Below are 21,887 nucleotides of genomic sequence, written 5' to 3'. Positions count from 1 at the left end.
TGTAATGGTATGCTTTGTGATTAAAATACTTCGTTTTAGTGGCATATTAGCTAAATGGATATAAACACGGGTCATGAAGGTCAAGAGTCACTTTAATTAGGTTCGCTTCGATTGTTGATTTACCTTTAATTGAAACGTAGTTGTATCCGGTTACGAGAAATGACTCTAAATCTTGATGGTTAGTATAAGAATTTACTTGCAATCTGTTAGAATTATTTAATTAATATAGAACATTTAAAATTCTAAAATATAAAATCATTACATCGCAATTTTTATTTATAATTTAAATGATATAAAAAACTAAATATCAAATTCGTCAATACATCACTTTGGAATAGTTTCAGGCTGAGTGCTTGAATGGTCGATCAATAAAATGTTTACTTATAATTACTATAGAAACCTATATATTATCTTATATATAAAATTCTCGTGTCACAATGTTAGTCTGCATACTCCTCCGAAACGAGTGGACCGATTCTCATGAAATTTTCTGTGCATATCGGGTAAGTCTGAGAATCGGCCAACATCTATTTTTCATATGTACCACGGGCGAAGCCGGGGCGGACCGCTAGTATACGTATATAATAATTCATATATAGTACTACTTACTTCGACTTAAAATTAATAATGTTAGTCAAATACCATACTTCTCTTTTAAGTTTCAGTTGCAAGGAAGCTCCACCTATGTACATACGCCATCGAGAATCTAAAAAAAAGCGATAAGTACAGTATATATTTTAAGCAACAATTTATTATATTATTGTACTAAGAGTAGATAGCTATCAAACTATCATAAGATTAAGTAGTAATAAAATAAAAATAACGCAATATGAATTTCGAAGAGTAATGCTCTATCACATATTTTGTTTTAAAATAAAACATCAAATTATCCTAATTTTAGGTTTTAGTAACCATTCATTATGACTAATACCCGCCTTTTTATAACGTTAATAAAAGTATATATTGCTAGAGTATGTCGTCACTGTAATTAAGCAAAGGAGGCGTCGGAAGACGGAGGGCTGCGCCTTGGAGAATGTTCTCGAATCTCATTTCCATGTAAATGAGGGTAGAATGTGTTCGTCCGATGCTTTCATAGTCGGTACGTATTGGTGGAAAAGTATCGACTTTTTTAACGGTTATAGTCCAAAATTAAGATATACATATTTATTATTTTATTAATTTAGTGGATATGGTAATTTAGATTAGTTTTTGGATTATTTATAACTATTGATAAAAAATTAAAAGCCAGCTACTCTAAAATACGCCAAGTATTGAAAAACTGACAGATATAAAATAAAACAAGATAATAATAGCGGTTTTTCATCCGTATTAGGTGTTACAAATTCATCTTAACACTGAGTTAATAACAACAATAAATATCTACTTATAATGATTCCAGAATATTTTTTTTCAATCGTATTACGCAATATACAATGAAGTTTTGTTGAAAGTTTGAAGTTTGAAAAATCTGAGGGAGAAACAAATGGCGGGTTTCATAAATATTGTAAAGTATAAATAAAAAGTTTCAAAGTCACTGATGTAATAGGAAGGTAAACCTTCACTGTTTACGCGTGTTCATTTTTCTTAGCATTAAAAGGTTACTAAGGTAAATAAACAACACAGATTTGAAAATTTAATTATGTACAACAATTATATTTTAAAGGTAAGTTGGTTATTTTGTTAACAATAGATTCAAATCACACACAGGTACAACGAAGGGTGTACTCTCGTAATCTGTCGCTTACAATCGAATTTGTTCGAAGTGAACACTTGCACTGATTGCAATAAGGTTCAATATTGCTTGGCATATGGAGAAAGATTATTACCAGACTTGTGTCACGTATCGCTGTCATAGACCTCTTGTCAACAAAACCAAATTCGTGCGTTAATTGTAATTTTGCGTGTAATTACAGACGAGGTTACAGCAAGAGGTGTTTGTCTTCGATGGGTATGGGTTGTTCAAATATTTATTAGTAGTAGGCTTCAGCCGTTTTGATCGATAAATTAACATCTATATTATAGGAGTCAAGTTAAATTGTCAAAAACATATATCATGTATAGATAATTATATAAATTAATCACACCAACAAGCACATTTTATTCCAGAAGCTTTAAAAAGCGCCAAAACTTAATGAAAGTTAGGTAGGTAAATTAAAGTAAATTTTATCTTCTAATCCATTTCACAAGCAATACAAAGCGTGTACTCCGCACTAATTAAACCGTAAACATGGTCAAATATCGGGCATTCATATATAGGTCGTAATCGATGAAGCCACTCGACTCGACAGTCGTTATACCATCTGCAGTGCGCACGTGCCCTGAACACCTTTTATCATGACTGTTTTAACCGATCGATTGATCCACTAACTAAATTATTAACAATGGTTATAACGTAAATAACATGGCACGCCAATAAATTTAATAAAGCTATCAAATGGCCAATTATAAGGGATGGACTATATTTTGCTAGGATGTTTGCACTATGGAGTTATTTAGTACTTAATGTTTACAATATTCTATATTTACATAGTGCCATTTCTCTTATTTTTATGAAATACCTTGTATACAGAAATCATTTTTTACCATGTTTTATATTTTAATTATAATAAGCTACTTTTAGGTACTTTTTATCATTCAATAATATGAAACTTATTATTTTTACACACATGAATACGAATACATAATGTTATTTGTCCTAAAGTTTAGAGTACAATTGTTTCACATAACTTTGTTAAATAGTTACGTGTTTATAGTGATAATTGCTAACAACAATATAGTATTATTGTTCACACAAATATATCCATGTTAACGCTTTAAAAGCGAAGGAATTCACATACTTAACAGATACTTACCTATAAATAGACCGAAAAGGACACATACAAAAAACGATATCAAAGGCCTCTTGTCTTAGTGAATCGTCGGCAGGTGATTATAATAACAGAGGCAGGTGCTAAACAAATTATCAAGCTAAAATTGCATCGCAGGAAATATATTGTGACTTTATTGAATTGTATTTGTCAAATAAATAAATGGAGTAAAATAATTAGGCAACAACAAGGTAAAAGATTTATTATTCTCGATAATTCTTTTAAGGGCTGATTTTTCAATCCTTGGTTAAAACTTATTCGTCGAATAATGTATAAAACTACCATTTTAAAAACGTATTCTAATTGCCTGTATTTGACAGTTTATGTGACATTTTAATATTATCTTGTACTTTTGTTTTGAATGCATGCGATGACACTCGTAGATCATATATCTTCCGAACGAATAGTCGAATAACTTACATATTATTTTCTCACGCAGAAGCAGATTTTGTAGAGCTGTGACAGACTTGTCACGTCGTCAATTTTTTTGTTCTTATTACTTTTGCAGGGATTTCCTCTACGTATTAGGATTGTCAATTGTGATCTTAATATTGTGAGGAAAAAATAAAAAGTGAATTATATTTAGTACACTATTAGCTATGGTGTCGCGCGGTTTCACCCGCGGACGAAACCGCAGGGACAATCAAGTAATATATACTTACCAACTTTATCCAAATCCATCCAGTAGTTTCCGTATGTAGCAAGCATACATACATCCATCCGCATTTACAATATTACCATACGTACATTTTAAAACAACGCTCACAAAAGCTAGATCGAGTACAATCAACAACTCACTAATCTGCAGTCAAATTGTAATCGGTATAATAAAGCAGACATATGTTCGACACCTTTCATAACCGGTCGAACGAAGGACATCCGCTTTTTGGAGGGTAAAAAAATCGGGATCGACATTCTCACAGGAACCGCTGTGTATCCGGTGCGCGGGCGCAGTGGAAAAAACAATCATTTGTTAACGTCTATACGCCAGGTACATTACCGCCTCTCCAAATCTTGACGTATTTGCTTTACCTGCTTCACTTTAAATGCGTTGATGTTAATCAAATTGATTATTTTAAGATTCAGTAATTGGGTTGATACTGAAGCTGTCTTCTGTATAAGATTAAGTTCGATTCTATTAAATGACAAAATGTTTGAGACAAAAAATATTTAATGATGTGTGTAGATGCGTTGTTCTTCCGTCAGTCTTTTTTTCTTGATTTAGTAGTGAATAATGCCCAAGTGTGAGGCGTAATTAACATATTGATCTTAATTCTTGGCCAGTCATCGATTAGTTATTATTATCGAATGGCTGTTTAAGGTTTCTAAATGCTAACTATAATTTTATCATTCTTATTATTACGCGACATCATTGGAATTTAATTAAGCATTTTTAGAGCATCTATCAAATCACACAATTAACACATCCAGAAAATATATTCCAACATTAAAATAACGACTTCCTCGATAAACGTGTTATGGTAATCTAAAATAATCAACCAAAGAAAACTTTCTCGATTGAAAAATTACAGAAACAGCTACATTTAATATACCTTAACTAATATATAGCGAAAGTACCAATCTTGTTTTAACACTCAAAATAGCTTGACAGTACAGTATGATGACCTCTAATCTACATTCGGACAAATTACTTCCACGCATGGACAACAACAATAACTCGAATGTCTTTGGACACAACTCTACAGGTAGGGAACATCCACCTTTATCTAAAGCAGAATACGATCGAAAATAGCGTATATTAATAATCATTACAAAATAAGTTCTGTCAGTAGATTTAGTAATAGTTAACTAAGTGAAAGGCTGTACGTGAGAAAAACATCGCCAAGACTAACAATGATACATTTCGTCTTCTGGGCCAGTGATCGATTAAGGTGAATATTTCATTTGTTCACATCAATGCCATTGTGAAACAGTGTTTGTGCTATTTTATTGAAATATGAGATTTAACTGTGCAAAGCTGAACTAAGTAAATGTACTTAATGAATAAATATTGTTACATTTACACACGAGTATTTCATTTTACGCGTTTCAGGCATTAAAGGGTTTAAAACAGGATTTAAATACAGTGCGTTATCTCTGTAAATAAAAATTGAAAAGTTTTTGAATCGTTGGGATAAATAATTTAAAGGATAAATCGCATTTTAAAACTACGAGAATTCCACTGAGTAATATGCTACCTAAAAAATGAAACAAAAGAACCTTACTCCAGATTCATCATTTATGATTCTTAATAGTTTTTAAGTTATTTTTGCACAAAACTGCATAACTGCTATTAGTTTAAAATAATCGATCAAGAGCTAGGTACTATCATCACTGCCAATCATGTACATACAGTAATTAGACTTAGCATATGACCTATCGTAAAAAAAAATTACAAATATTTAAATTAATCAAGACCTTTTGACAACTAGCGAAGAAAATCAATATCAAATTATTTCAACATCCTACCCATATAAAATTCGTACTTTCTTTGTCTTCACGTTACCACGTGAGTACAATATGTCCTTCTAGGCAGTCATGCAATGTCATACTTAACATTTCATGATTGACCCGCCAACCTTGGCGAGCGACTACCACTGCCTGTCAATATTAACAGAAACTTCACTTTCCTAGAAATATTAACGTTTCAGCTAGATGTTTACTTGGCTATTGTGCTATTGATTGTGATCGTATTAATTTGTATTATTGTTTAATTAAGCTTAATGTAGATAGGTGTTTTAATGATTAGTGATTAAATTTTCAGAAAATTTTCATCTCCGGGTCATAATATATGTTTAAATAATAATAATCAGGCCTGTTACGTGAATCTGATTGAGTAGGTAGTCGTCGCTTCCGAGGTTTTGTTACATACACACTAGATATGGAATTGGTTGATAATATATATTAACTTACAAATATAATTTATCCTCACTTTCAGATTAACTTTAACAATTTACATAATTCCCATTCGTATATCATTAAATAAACTAAAATACAACCTACGTTACATCTATCGGGTGGCATGAAGACGATTGAGAATAAAAACTCCCCCCGCGTGGAGAGGTTTAATCCCAAAACATATTACGGGAATGTACGTAGATCGGACTTTACGAGTGTTTTCACAATAATCAACGTGAAAAGATTACATGTTTAGAATAATATACATATGTGTAATCAATGGAATATATTAGGTATGAAGTTTTTTTTTTTTAATATTGTTTAGAATCTCTTTAACAGTATAAGTACGGACGCGTATTTGGAAATAATAAAACAATACATAATTCTTCTCCTACTTCTTGCTTTCTGTAACAAATAAAGTAAAATATAGTATGAATGCGTCCGTATATGCGAGGATATTTTTACCCTAACAGTTTCATAAAAGCCTGCAGACCGAAGTTAACACCTTTGATAAAGGTAAATAAAATGAAGATACTCATAAGAGCAAACCTGAACTGTATGAAAAGATCCGTTAAAGGCAGCATCCGTAATGGCTTTTCTATTCAATTTTCGATAGAGATTTTTTACCAACCCGCAGTTTTGCGTACGGCGGAACCAATAAATCTCCTCCTGATGTAAGGGGCGAATTAATCACTCGACAAATCGGCCAACTAGTCGTAAGATTCGTCAGACGTCTCAAAGAATATACACTCAAATTCTTGGTCACTTGAGTTCATATTGCAATACACAAGTTCTATTTACTGTTCGGAAGGTGGAAATAAGAAGTGGAAATAAATAGTATCTTTTGCAACCATACACTCAGAGGAGATTAAAGTGTTCGGGATAGCTGTAACATAAATTAGGGCCACGGCCGTAGCTTTTGATCGCCGTAAACAAAATGAACAGCTCGTAACTAGTAGGTACATGATTGTTACCACAAAAAGAGCGGAATACGAAACAAAATTCATCGGATGTGAATCAAAAAATCAAAAATCCAATTTCATTTAGCGACGCTCTGAAATTTAAAAGCTGTGTTATTCCCGCCTATTAAGGGTAGGGCAGGCGGGTCGGTGGGAGGGCTGGTATCGGGCACGAATTAATAAACAAACTGGCCAAGGCCACAGCCACACGACCTTTAGCCCATCCTCGCTCCCTTTATCCGTTAATCATAAAACCATTGAATTATTTAGTTACTCATGCCGTTACATTACAAGAAATAATGTTCGTAAAGGTATATGTGATATTGAGGGGAGCCTTCTCGGCGAACGTAGGGACGATTTGCATTATGGGAGATGATGGTTACAGAGAGCAAATCCTCGATTCACTATAAAACGTCGCGACGAAAGTGGGCTCACACGGCCAAAGAAAACGTTGTCATTCAAAATCAGACCACGTGTACAATATTTCATCATCAGGAAGGGTGGTCTCCCTTGCTCTCTCCGGCGGCCCCACACTCCGGCCGCCCGCGCCCGACCCAAAAAGTCTATCTGCACTTGACATGGGAGGAAACGAGACAGATTAACCGTAGTGAAGGGAACAAAGCTAAATATGTTTCAAGCTGATACTTGCCCTGTGTGGTATACGGCAAATTTTACAGGTACTTATTGTTACTGTGCATGTCCTTTGTGTGTTTGCCTCTTGCTGGACCTTTATCTCTTGATATTGTCCTCGACGTCGGTTCGAGTACTTACCCTGCTTTTAATTTATATTCGAAGTTTATTGCAAGCCTTTTATCGTTCTGTAAATTCTGTAAGAAATATGATGGTAATCGCTTATTTAAAACAAAACGCATAATTCTCGGTACGTCATTAAAATGCATAATTAAAATCGTTTAAAATGCCTTGAAATCAAATGTTTATCATTTACAGTTTCGCACACAACGAAAGAGTGTGTTCACCTAGGGCTCCACGCACACATCGCACCCTCGGCGTGAAAAGTTTGAGCAGTAATTTATATGACGGTTTAAATAATTACTTCGCGTTTTTGGTTCAATTTGTAGATGAGGCGGTGTATCGTTGCTGTTGACATTTATGCGTATTACTCTGCTGGATTTATTGATGGTATCTTTGTTTCGCGAGGGTTGTGATAAATTGCATAATTTTATTAATATGTTCGTAGCATTCTGTAACCTCGTACTAATTAGTATGAGAATTTTTCTAAACTGTATAATAACATGGGACAAGTGCAGATTTCGTAACGGTAAGGATTTTATTGTTTACATAAACAAAACAATTTTTAATTTAATATCAAGAAAATTTCCTCGTTTAAAATTAATTTTCCGCCTTATAAAACCTATTTCATTCATTGCCATCTGTTTCGAAAATAGATCGCTTGTCAATAAAAATGTAAATTCGCCACTTCGCTCTCAGCTAATTCATTTCCCAATGGAAAATCCGAACCCGTCACTGGAGATCGATGGAGCATTCATTTTGCTAAATTTTTTAGATTCCAATACTGACCAGACGGTAACTTTGAATTTTCTTTTAGGAATTTTCTTCGTCTTGGATTGCCTGTTTAGAAACAAATTAGTGTTCTAGGACCGACACTGTTTCAAATATATGTCAATGAATTATGTGAGTTGCCCATTACGAACGCTAAAATACTTTCTTATGCAGATGACACAGTCTTGATCGTTCACGGTAGTTCTTGGAATAGCTGCCACAAAAATGCAGAAGCCGCGCTGCAAACAGTAATGTTGTGGTTGAAAAGAAACTTATTAACCCTTAATGTCAATAAAACTAAATTCGTTACTTTTGCTAGCAATCTGTCACAAATACCTGAAGACGAATTTTCAATTACGGCTCATAATTGCTTGCAGCAATCAGATACCTGTGATTGTAACTCAATTGAGAGAGTCTCTGAGATTAAATATCTGGGAGTAATAATAGATTCGACACTGCGTTGGAGTAGTCACATTCAAATGGTCTCAACTAGACTTAGAAAAGTCATGTACCCTATTAGAAAACTCAGACTAGTGAGTGATACTAAATTATTAAAAATCGTTTATTACTCTCTAGGTCAATCGCTAATCACGTATTGTATTACAGTATGGGGCAACACACACAAAACAAAACTACTTCCACTCGAAAGAACGCAAAGAGCCTTGTTGAAAGTTATGTTGTGTAAGCCCTACTATTACTCCACCTCTTCCTTGTATAATGATTGCCAACTCTTATCTGTGCGCAAACTTTTTATTTTCAATGCAATGTTAAAAAAACACAAAACAATTACATTTGATCCTAATATTATATTGTTGCATCGGAGGAATTATATTGTCTGCATGACTGCAGCAGTAAGAACGGATTTGGCCAAACGTCACTTTAATGTTGGTAGCTCATTTTTATATAACAAAATAAATAAGTCTCTCAATATTTACTCTCTAACCTGTAATAAAATAAAACCGATTTTAAAGGAATATCTATTGAAACTATCATATGAGGACACTGAAGCTCTATTATTGTAAAGATCATAAAAAAGAAAAAAAAAAAAAAAAACACACACACACACACACATTCTACACAAACGTATACACACATTCACACACCCATACATAATCTCTTACACACTCATGTTTATTGTAATGTAATGTAATTTTATCTCCAATGTAATGAAATTGTAATATATACTGTAATATTAATTTTAATTTTAATTGTAATTTTAATTTTAATCTTTAATTTTAGAAATAACATAGTCATTTCTAGTTAATTTGAGGGGTGGGCGCAGGTATCTGTAGCACAGTTTTTACTAACACAGATACCGGAGTTCCTCCTATTTTTATTGTATAATTTTTCAAATAAGTTTATGATATTAACTTTATGTGTAACTTTATGTGTTATTTTGCTGAATAAATGAATTATAAATTTAAGTATTTAAATCACTTGAATTGAATATATTTATTCAATTAATATTGAATAATTAATTAATAAATAGACCATAATATCGTTATTTCCCGAATCATCTAAAACATATTTGACATATGCAACGGAAACACAAAAAATTCTGACCTTCTAAACAAAGCAGTGCAAAAAATCGAAGTACGCAAATTTGATCCAAAACCCCGAGGTGTAGTATTCAACTCGCGGTGATACGCCTGACACCCTAATCAAATAAGTACCTTTTACAGAGAATAGATACAACAACATTAAAAATAAACCCTAAGCGGTGGGAGTACAGTTTATAATGGGTTTAACTGCTGGTGTCAGACTAGCTTCCGCATAAAACGTATTTGTAGGAAGGACGACCCAGAAAATGGGTATAATGTACTCACACTACCGTCGCTTCCTCCTTACCCCCTGCGTCCCCCAGGACTACAGAATTTTATATAACAAGCTATATCTCCCAACGCGGTTATTGTCGGCAAAATGCCTTAGACATTATTTTTTTTAATTAAACTTAACTGGCCAACCCGATGAGACGTTGCAAATCCTATGGAGAAATATGGTAGTTTGTAACAACTTCATAAATATAATAAATAAATAATTTTTTCGTTATTTGTATGGTAAAAAAGTAAACACACGGTTAGACCAAGGTTATATATTATTTTCTAAATTCAGTAAAATGTGTTCAGTCGTTATTGTTATTGTATAAATTGCGTAAAAATCTAAACACAAGCGTTTAGATTAAAACATAATCATGGAATGTGAATTGTAACTAAAATAGCATTATACATATAATATTATAAATAATATAAATCAGCAGCGCTGATTCGTCGAATACATACTTCCCAAAAATACAAATCCATTCCAAAAATAGTCACAATATAGCAAATATATAAATTTCAGAATGTAAAAAATTTAATATTTCTGGATGTACAAAAAATAATCAATTCATTTAATTTATTTAATCCAATTAAATCTTACACAATATTTATCTTCATTCCTAATTACAATATTAACTCACTGAACTTTGATATAGATAGAACTGATATCACCGATTATCACAAAAACTTCATCTGTTTGTCGATAATGTGATAAGTGATAACATTTCATAAAATAGTATTAAAAAAACGATCCTTTAAACAATTTCTCACTCAATCACGTTAAATGAGTGGGTGAGCCTCCCCCGTTTCCAATGAATACTGAGTGTAATCCACCGCCTACTGTTCAACCATCCACGTATTCTTTCTGATTTCTATCTTTATAATTCTAATGTGTAAAGGTTATAATATGTTTGGAAAAGGGCAATATTGTTTTTCTTTTTGTTTGTGATATTTTCTGAACTTACACCTTTTAATTTCAGTTTATATCACAGACGTATTGAGAAGAACCTACTTTTAAATATAGCATTATTTTATTAATATAAAAAATTACAAGATTTACTATCTACGTATCAAGAGATTTTTTTTAATACTTTAGCGGACACTAATCGAAATATTGCCATTATTTTTTTTACAATATTTAAATAAATAATAAATAAATAAAAAGTTCATTTATTTGCCTTCACAACTTAAAACTATTACAAAGGAACTAAATATGTAAACGTGTAGCATTTTCGTTGTGAAGGACTCTAGTGTCTGAAATAGATCTTTGAAAGACCTGTAAGTACCTACAGATCACTACTATTTAATTCATTACTACATATAAGCATAGAAACTTCAGAACTTAATCATCCTGTAACCTCTAACGCGCTCTAACTATAGCTAAGTGTAATACAGTATTATCAAACGAAATATAAAAATGTCAAATGAAGGACATCCAATTTCGAGCTAAAATGATGATTAGTTTAATTGTCTATCCTAATTGTAATGCTTGTACTTTACCTACTCAAAATTAATGTCATTTGAATTATGTTATTTAAAAATAATTTTGATACAATTATTAATGAAAAAAGTAAAATAAATCTGAATGTATATTTAGCAGAACTCACGACCGAAACGACCTGTAGACGATCTTTGAACGCAACGTATTAAAGATTATTGACTGAAAGTAACCTTGGAGTGTGACAATTCGAATTAACGTGACTGCTACAAACGGCTCACCACAAAACCTACCATCTGATATTTATCACAAATATATTAAACTGATTATTAGCTTTGTTGCCATAGCGATCAGAAATACTCTCGATCGAAGTTTTAATTTCGATCCTGAAACAAAAAAGAGCATAATATGTAGATATATTGTATGCCTAGCACACGTGTCAGAAGTGAAACTTTGGCAAGATTCAAAGATACCAAAATCGTCGCCTATTTCCATGACGTGACGGTATTGCCATGACGTGACCTTGAAATTTTACGCTCAACGCGCCTAAAGTAGTTTAACTTCAAAAGTTTTCATGTAAAATTTTCCATTTTGCAGATTATCAAACAAATCACACAATCATAGACTTGAGATTTCTACCTCTTTATTCTATTACGATATTTTCTAAATCAATCTGGCAAATGTAGATATCGAAAAAATTTATTACGATGGTATTCGCAACCCTAATGTAATTGTGATCTGAGTTGGATTGTAGGTAGAAATAGGAAAGCAAAGACATCCGGATGCCTAACCGACACCTTCACCGTACCAAGCATACCTTTAGGTATCTTCTTCAATATCCTGAATGTTTTTTATGTTTTTCCTCCGGAAAAATAAAGACGAAGTTAATGAATTATGCCAGTATCACTAACAGTTAAAACATAACTGAATACATCCATATTGTACAGGCAATTATCAACATAAATATACATAACAATAACTATTCCAGCAATTACCTACTACATCGCACTGACGTAACAGATTTTTAATACAAAACAACAATTCTAACACATCTTGTTTGTCAACTTTAAGTGCGATCCAATTAAAAGAAACATACATTCAAAAAACGGCTAGAAAGCTGGTAAATTGTTGTTTATAAAGCACATAAAGAAGGCTTAAAGGTTCGCAATAATAACGGTACAATCGCATCTCAGGGCGAATACGTGATTCGCAATCTTATCTTCTGGCCAGTCGCAGCACCGACACTAGCAACGTGATAAAGAAACTACTAAAAAGCCTAATTAGAACAATACATTAACTATTCTAGCACTGTGCTGTGAAAGTCAATTTTAAACATAACTTTCCACGCTGGATCAGTAATTACAAACAATGTATAATAATTACAAGTGAAAAGCGATCGTTTAGTTAATTGTTTTAGATTGAAACATCCAGTTAATTATTGATTATTAAATCAAGGTTGTACAATGTACATCTAGTATACTATCGTACAATTTGGATCGCGATACCGTCATTTATTTTATGTCCGTGGTGGTGCTACTTTCATAAAATCTATTTATTCGATACCTTGCATTAACAACAAGAGCACTAGAGTTTGAAATATAAATCATGTAAATTCCTATCACTCCGAATAATACAAAAATTCGAAGGGTAGAACTCATGCTGTAGAAAAAATACGACTAAATTTTATGTGACAGCCACTCACAGGCCCTCGTATTGACAGGAATTTAGTACACATCCACGTAAGTACTAAGTGTTTAGTAATCGATATTTTTCATTTAAATAAAAGTCCAATAGGTTAAACGTCAGTAACAGCGAGGCGACTATAACTATGACCTAAATAAAGTGCGAGTATCGTACCAATTCAATTTAATCCAATTACTGCGCACATATCGTTATGCGGCGGACAGAACTTCGTCACCATTGAATTCGTCTATACAACTTGTCTATGAATTATATTATGAATGTTGTATAGTCTATAAGCCTACGTAGAGTAAGTTTGCTATGGGTCTTAGTAGAGATCTCCTGTGGTTTAGCTTGATCTGATTATTTCATAATTGTTTATTAAACCACTTTCTGTTTACTGCCTACTTAATATAATTTTTTAACAAGTTTCCCTTGATTTTGTTGTATCGACTCTTTGGTTTTGCTGATTCTGTGGTACTAATCGTACTTGATTGATGTATAATATAATTTCGACTTTTCATGAGCCATTTTTATGTACACAATACCAGCTATTATTCACATGCTGTTGTATAAAATTTTTTACTTAGGGCCGATTTTTCAATGCTTGGATAAAACTTATCCGTCCAATAAAGTATTACACGATAATATTAAAATGTCACGTAAACTGTCAAATACGGGCAATTAGAATACGATTTTAAAATGGTAGTTTTATAAATTAGTCGACGAATAAGTTTTATCCAAGCATTGAAAAATCAGCCCTTAATAAAATAATAATTTCTTAAAGTTGTTCTATAATTGAACGATGTAACGTCACCCGTCGCAGTTGTGGCCGTATCATTAGACTCTATAGGGCTGACTCATATAAGTATTGTATGTATGTTTCATTGCTTTCACAATATTTTACAGTCCGGTATTGATTATTAAAAGCTTTTAACATCACTACGTCAATCCATTCTGCATTTACTACATATTTGCATATTGAATAGGTACATTAATGTTTTTGTAAATACAAAAAAATACAAATAATTGTTATTAAACTAAATATTGCTAGAAAATCAAAGAATGTTTTTATGCTTTTGAAGAGAAATGTGATTGCCTTATTTGAATTGATTATTTGCGATACATAGTTAGTTTTTTTTAAAGGAAATTATGTGCATTGAAAAATACAGTGTTCACATGGTCTTAATTCGAATACTGAGATCGTAAGCTTCAATAGATTGAGTAGTTATTATGATTGCAATGTCATTTTCAGAATTTTTCTATATGCAAATAAAAGTTACACACACACACATATCAGATAAAAGAGACTGAATTGACTGAATAGTTCATTAAATCATTAAATGCCTACGCTTTCTTTTATTCGTAAACTACGTACGTATCTTAAAAACATTATATAAATTAGTAAACTTGAAATTACTAGCTTTAAACACACCAGACAGTTTAGTGTTTAGGCCCGAAATTCTAGAAACAAGATTAACTAAACTATAATATTGTGAATATATCCAGAGGTCAGAGCAAATGGCGACCCAAATACGCTCCCGACAACTCAATTACAAAGTACGCAATTTATTATGCTGTCTAGTTAGTGATAGGGAAAATATGTGATGATTTTTGTTAGAAGAGATACAGTATTCTTGTTGACATACGTTTAATCTGTTATTTCTATGTCGAGAGACCAAGATCTTTTTCTTCTGGTTCTCTAATTCTTGGTATCTTCAGTTTAGCTAATTTGTCAGTTAAAATAATGTATGATTTTTTAAAAACTTCTTTAGTGCGTTGAGAGTAAAAATTTCAAGGTCGCGTCATGGCAATATCTACACATCATGGAGTAAGGCCACGATTTTGGTTTGTTTAAATGTTACTAAAGACGTTTCACTTCTGACACGTGTGCTCGGCACACACGCTTTTTTTAAGTTTTGCTACTTTTGCTATGCACCTTTCTACTTGATAAATTGATAAACAGAGAATAAAATATTTTTCTTTTATTTTCAACTAGCTGTAGCTGTTCCCGCGGTTTTACTCGCGTTGCTCCGCTCCTGTTGGTATTAGCGTGATGACATACATATAGCCTATAGCTTCGACAAATGGGCTATCTAACGACTAAAGAATTTTTCAAAGCGGACCAGTAGTTCCTGAAATTAGCGCGTTCAATCAAATAAACTTTATAATATTAATAAAATAAAATATTTTTCTTTTATTTTTAATTTCTTTGTTACATAATAATTAAATCTTTACCAGGTAAAAATATTATTTAATAACAATCCCTTGTTTGTCGTTTAGGTCACACAAGCCTTAACCAACTTTTAATCTTTAAGAACTTTCTTTATGAAGTACTTTTTTCTCAGTTCTAAAGTTCCGTTTCTAACTGGAAATTGTTTTTATAACCCAAGAGTTTTCGGACGTTAAGAACAAGAAGCCATTCGTTTCAATATTTTGCCTTTACTTCCACTTTTTAATAATTTATCAAACTGTTAATTTTGATTAATATTTGTGTAAGTTTAGCAATAAATCAATACAATTTTATTCTTAGGTCAATATCTGTACCAAATTTCATCCAAATCGGTTCTCAAATATTTATAAGTTAGGTCAAACAATACAAATCAGGATAATTATTACAAATTCAATACATATAATAAATATTCGTATATATTATATAAGCAAGAGGTAGGATCTGAGGTCGGTATTTACTAATCAAAATGTAATTCCGAGATAATATTGCTTATAGAGCAACTTCAAATGCTGCAAATGTAAACCTTCATGAATATTCATAGAATATTCAATTTAGGGTTTTTTAGTGTCGATTTAATTCTTATTTCATATTTAGTATTACTTCTTATTTCATATTTAGTACGACAATTATTTACATTAGAAATCTATTTGAAAAAATATTTTGAAGATTAATTTAAAAAAGAGCAAAAAAAGGAAAATACTATACCTAGGTTTTGCGAAAAAACAACATTTTTTTTATAATGACTTACATAATAAGTTAATTTTAACTTTAAATATATGTATAATATCATTGAGTAAGCTGTGACGGTAACATAATTGTATTTTCCAGAAAATGTCTTCGGGTCACTGAAACACGATGTGGGCGGTAACATAATATTCTATTTTTTAACTTACGGAAAGGTCAGGCTTTAAGTAAATATTTTATTATAATCCGAGCTGGAGGAAGTACTTGTGTAATAATTTTCAAGAAACTATGTTTTAAAAATAGCATATTTTTTTGAAAAATATACTATGTATACATACTTGTTTCAGTTTCTATCGTTTATTTGCTCAATTAATATAATAAATAGAATTTCACCCTTCTTTTCATAAATACTCAATTATTATATTAATATTAATGCCACATTTTGCATTATTTAACTAAACATAAATCACGTATTAATACCCTTATTAATAAAGACACATTTATAAATAAAACAACACTCCAATCAACGCATAAAATTCAACCTATTATGTAGCTGTGAAAAATCTCCCTTGTAATAATGATATCAGTAGAACATTAAGCGAATCTAAGGTAAGCTCCTACGTTGCAGTCGAGACCGTAGGCTGTGGCGCCTCGCTTCCAGAATTAATAACTTTCTCACTGAGGAGGGGTCTCTCACACCCACCCCACACCACAGAGCCCGTACTTCTGTTGCGAATCTCGCATTAAGTGCTGCAAATTTTAGGAGGAAAATTTTTTGGGGTGCCATTTAAGTGCTGGTTATGGTTTGACTTTCAATTCCTTCAGAGCAAAGATTAGATATGTCTTATCTATTCTAATGATTTGTATTGATTTAATCAATCTTTTTTTATGGCAGATTCTAGCAGATTTCAGGAAGAAGTCCAAAAAAAAGATATAATAATAAAGAAGTTAGTAGATGCATCACTAGATAATTGTACCTAATCTTATAAGTAATCTAATAAGGGATACCAATAAAAATTAAGATGCAATGTGGATACATAAAGGTAGTGATAGAATTAACTATCGAATTGTTTCCTGTTTTGTTCCAATTGTATACATGCTCATATGTATGCAGGCATCGAGTTGCCATGGTAACGGAGATCCTCCTCTCTCGTGGGGACGGAAAGCCTTCGGAAGTTGCAGGAGTATTTTGGTTTACCTCTTTGACTGTATTTGAGTGTGTAATGATTTGATTCTTGTGTTATCCGTCACAAATCGTTTTATATTACTTAGTAGATAAGTGTTAGATTTTAATTACATAATTTCATGAATAGGATTGATTTCAAATAATTTAAAATAAACAGCATACCTTTTCAAACTTCTTTAACCAATTGCAGATTAAAACCATATTTTTCCCATGATTATTTCCCGTGGAGTCTTATGATGCAAAACAAAATTTATTTATAACAGGTAGGTAGGTATCTACTTTGGTCTTTTTATATAATTTAAACATTACAGCTTTGCATTAAATCTGCCTCATACCTCACATCACACATGACACCTGCTTCCTTGTGGCAGTATGCAAAGGTCAGATTTTTCATCATCCTTCATAATACAAAAACGTAAAATCAATAAAAAAAATTCGTACTACTTTTGTTTTTACTTTCGTACAGAAGCTCAGATAGTACTTTTATCTCAAATTTATTTTGAACAATATATTGTAATATGATAGTTATCAGCAAAAAAAATCCTCGACTTAAAAATTATATTAGTATCTCACAACGATATTTTTCCAAAATTACATATGTATCTTATTTTATAAACATTTTTATCCATCATACTTCAAACTGTAGAAATTAAACTTTTACCTTATACTTGAAATCTTACGACTTATATCCTGAATTAAATTACATCGTAAATTTATAAAACTTAAAGAGTATTAAGTAAGTAAAGAGAAGCATTTTTAAATGACCTCAATATTTAAATTTCAATCAAAATTCGATATGTAACTTGGTGAAGCGCGTTGATGTCTTTCATTCTGTATCAATTAATTTTCAATAGTTTATTTTCTGTTATAATAAAATAAAACAAAAAGCTACATTTGAATGTCTCATATAAAAATTCACATGATAGGATAAGGTCTTGTTTCCTTTTTGCATCTTCTTACAACTCATTCTTTATCAAGACAGTAAGCAATCAAAAATGCAATATCCTATTCTCAGTAATATGCAAACCCTACTAAAACTACTTATTATAGAGCAGGTTAATCTTAGAATATTTTTATAAACTTTTACAAGTAAATTCTTTATATTTACTGAAAAATGGGTCAAGTTACGAAGTCTGCTGAAGGATTAAATACTTTTTTCAGGACTTTTCTATTTTGGCTTCACAAGTTTAAATTATAATTCTGCTTAGTTTTAAACATGATCTTAATTTCTTTTGATTCGAATATAAAATTATCAAAACGCAAGTACATAATTAACATAAAATAATCCATAAGTAACTTATTAATTGATAAATTAATTTTCAATGAAACTGTTCATTTACTTTTAACAATTTAACTTGTTTTTTTTTTAATATTTTATATTTAACAAGTTTCTTATACCTACTATATTTTTACTTTTAAGAACTCGGTAGTTTGTGAAGATAAATTGATGACGGATTTGTTACTAACATCACAGAATAATATGTGATGTAGGTATAACTTAAAAACTACGAACGGATTTTCCTTAAAATTGGTATAGAAAAGGTCATAAATGCTGTGCTGGGCAGTTTGGGCGGACAGATTCACAGGAAAAGCAAGTATATATAGTAATATACTATACTATAGCTTATGTGTACATAAGTTACACTACTATCAAGTATTATCAAAATCCGTGCAGTGGATTTCCCGCGCAAAAGAGGAACCAACATATATATACTACATACATCTATCCTCTAAAACTTTCACATTTATAACTAAGGTAAAAAATCTAGACTCCTGCATACTTAAAGAAGGTACACGAAGCTAATGACTGGGCCTAACTAGTGCTTCATAATATGGTTATATTACGATCAAGTTTAATTGCCAGCAAACAAAAGGCTAGGAAGCTACAGTGGGCGACGCGATATGCATCAGCGCACTCGCAGGGCTGCATTCCTACTTAGTGCATGCGACAGCTTATTGTGGATAAGTCAATATAATTATTCGAATTATTTGTTTGTATATTTGTATAGTCTATTAAAACATTACTATTTTTGAAGTGTTCTTATGCGCGTTGTCAAGGCAATACCGTCACGTTATGGAGTTAGGCCACGATGTTGGTATCTTTGAATATTGTTAAAGAAGTTTCAATTCTGACACGTGTGTTCTGCACACACGCTCCTTTTTTGTATATTTGTCAGTTAAATATAATTATTTTAAGCTGTATATTAATTTTAATAGAGCACTAAATGGTTTTAGAAATGCATCTATGTTAAACTATTTTGCTAGGTGGATATGTTTGGGCAAGTTAAATAAATGTATGCAAATATGTTGTTGTTTTATTTTTTTCATTTCGGTTTGTATTCAACTATGACTTATTGAATATAAAGCAACATTTTTTAGAGAGAGACTTATTATTTAAATCAACTAAATACTAGGATAATTTAATCAACAGGGTATATCTATAATAATGTGAATGTATCGAATTAAGTGAAGTTCGAAGAAAGTGTGAAATAGAATTAAGCGTGGCTTCAACCAGAGGCGCAATATGAAAGTTTAAATATTTTCTTGTGAATAGATCGTAATAATAGTAATTATTGATAAAAGAAGGTTTTATTTTTAGTAGATATTTCTCAGACACTCCGTACTTACTGAATCTTCTTTAACCAAAAAAATATAAAGATGTGCTTTGTAATTAATTTAATTAAACTATTATGATTTTTAAATGAAAAGTTACTGTCAATTATAACTATTGACTTCAATATAATATTGAATTTTGATACGATATCATTAATCTTTCTAATCTTTTAACTTTTTTGTTAGTAAGTAATGAAAATTTATATGCATTTGTATTAATTTCAATAATATTTTTTATTTTTTATTAATATCTTGAATAAATCCTGCCTCTAATCCGAATTTGTTAATAATTGTTATTTTACACTATACATATATTAAATTTCCCTAATCCAACAAACCACAAAAATAATCATAACAACTAAAAACAATTTAACTTTGTTCTATCGTCAGTCAAAAGTCATAACACGGGCCACTCCGAAATCCAAATTGTGATTAAAGTAACCTTATACACACAATAACCGCTCACACGTTACCGACAACCGTGCTCAATTTAAACCAAAAGATTACAAGCCAATTTATCATTAACGTAACGAAAAACACATTTATTACGAAAGCTTCAAGGTGTAAATTCGTCTGCACACAAGTGATGAAACATCATGATACGGCTGTGTGCCTCCGTGAAAGCTATACATTTCATTTATAATAGGTACAATGAGCGCGTCATATTGTACACAACACGTCCACTACCGTATTCATTGAATTGCTTGTGTGTGCTCTAAACCAGAGATTGGAGGGAGGCAACTGAATTTGTGCTTTAAATCTATGCGATAAATCTCAAAATTGTTCAACATGACAAGGGTATGGAGGCAATAAGAATATGTTACGTTTTGTTTGTGTGAACCGCAACGGCTCGAAGTATCGAAGAATGCGGAGCGTGAATTACCATGTTTAGGGACTTGTCAGTTTGACAATTTTGCTCTTATTTGGTTTTGTTTGTATTATCTACCCAATTAGATAGTTAATTTTCTTGGATTTAACTGAGGATTAGGTTAGGTTAGGTTACCTTTGACCTGCTTAATTAAATCAATGCGTGCAAATTTAATTAAATTAATTCATATTAATGAAATCAATTCAGAAAAAGGTCAATATTCAACGTTTTATAAACTTATTTTTAATTGCTCTACATTGAATTTTGGGAAGAAAAAAATTTTGTTTATTTATCTGATAATTATATTAATTAATCAATGCAATAAAATAAATAAAAGTGTAATAATAATTTAATTGTACATCATAATGTTAACAAGGACAATGTCAACCGATGGCCGTATCAATTACTAAATTGAATTAAACGCTATAACCGCGCGGGCGCTCTCCGCCACAATAGCGATCACAACGCATCGCTCGCATTAGCTACTGACAATTTACGTACATATGTGTACCACACTCGTTACGTTTACGTGACGCTCACACATGTTTACAATTTTACATTTTCCACGCATACAAGCAAATAACACCCTTACCGGCTCGACATAAAGACGCCATAAGCCAATAATCAGCGTACTGGTTTATAAACTCACGTTTGCCACCGCACCGGGTGGCGAAGTCCGGCAACGTCGCGCCCAAATTTATTGTGACATTTATTTCATACGGGGCTCAAAACACTACCACTAGCGACATCTATTCACGCAGCGTGAACTAAAGTGTCGGCTCTCAGAGCGAGAGAGCAACATTTGACTATATCACTTTCACGGTCTCATACTTAAAGCTAAGCGGTTTGCAGTGTACAGTTTGTTTGTGTCTGTAAACAGCGCGTCCGCCGAGGTGTACCGCGCATGAATGAAATGGATGACCCGAGGAATGGGAGAGCATTCTACGGTCTATATGCGAGGGAGAAGGATGGCATATGAGCGCGAAGCGTGCAGCGTACTTCGTTTATCAGATTACATGCGAAGTATCGCGAGCGTGGCGATGTTTTGACACGCGATAATCATGAGATAATGCTGGCGATCTGAGCGTCGTTTAGGTTTATATTGGCTTTTTATAGCTGAATG

General features: G+C 32.0%; 1 protein-coding gene across 1 annotated transcript in view; it reads right to left on the bottom strand.

The window, feature by feature from the left end:
- Positions 1–21,652, bottom strand: part of LOC149485102 (trypsin 5G1-like) — a 91,283-nt gene extending 69,631 nt beyond the window's left edge. The window contains exon 1 of the mRNA XM_089699847.1: positions 21,357–21,652. Within this exon, the coding sequence (XP_089555973.1) occupies positions 21,357–21,378 (22 nt within the window). The 5' untranslated portion in view covers positions 21,379–21,652. The remainder of the gene's footprint in view (positions 1–21,356) is intronic.
- Positions 21,653–21,887: the final 235 nt, after the last annotated feature.

This window comes from Colias philodice, chromosome 10 (assembly GCF_061535455.1).
Source record: "Colias philodice isolate Cphi_HAF_F1 chromosome 10, ilColPhil1 Martin Lab GWU primary, whole genome shotgun sequence".
Taxonomy (NCBI): Eukaryota; Metazoa; Arthropoda; class Insecta; order Lepidoptera; family Pieridae; genus Colias; species Colias philodice.
This window is presented reverse-complemented; position numbering and strand designations above follow the sequence as displayed.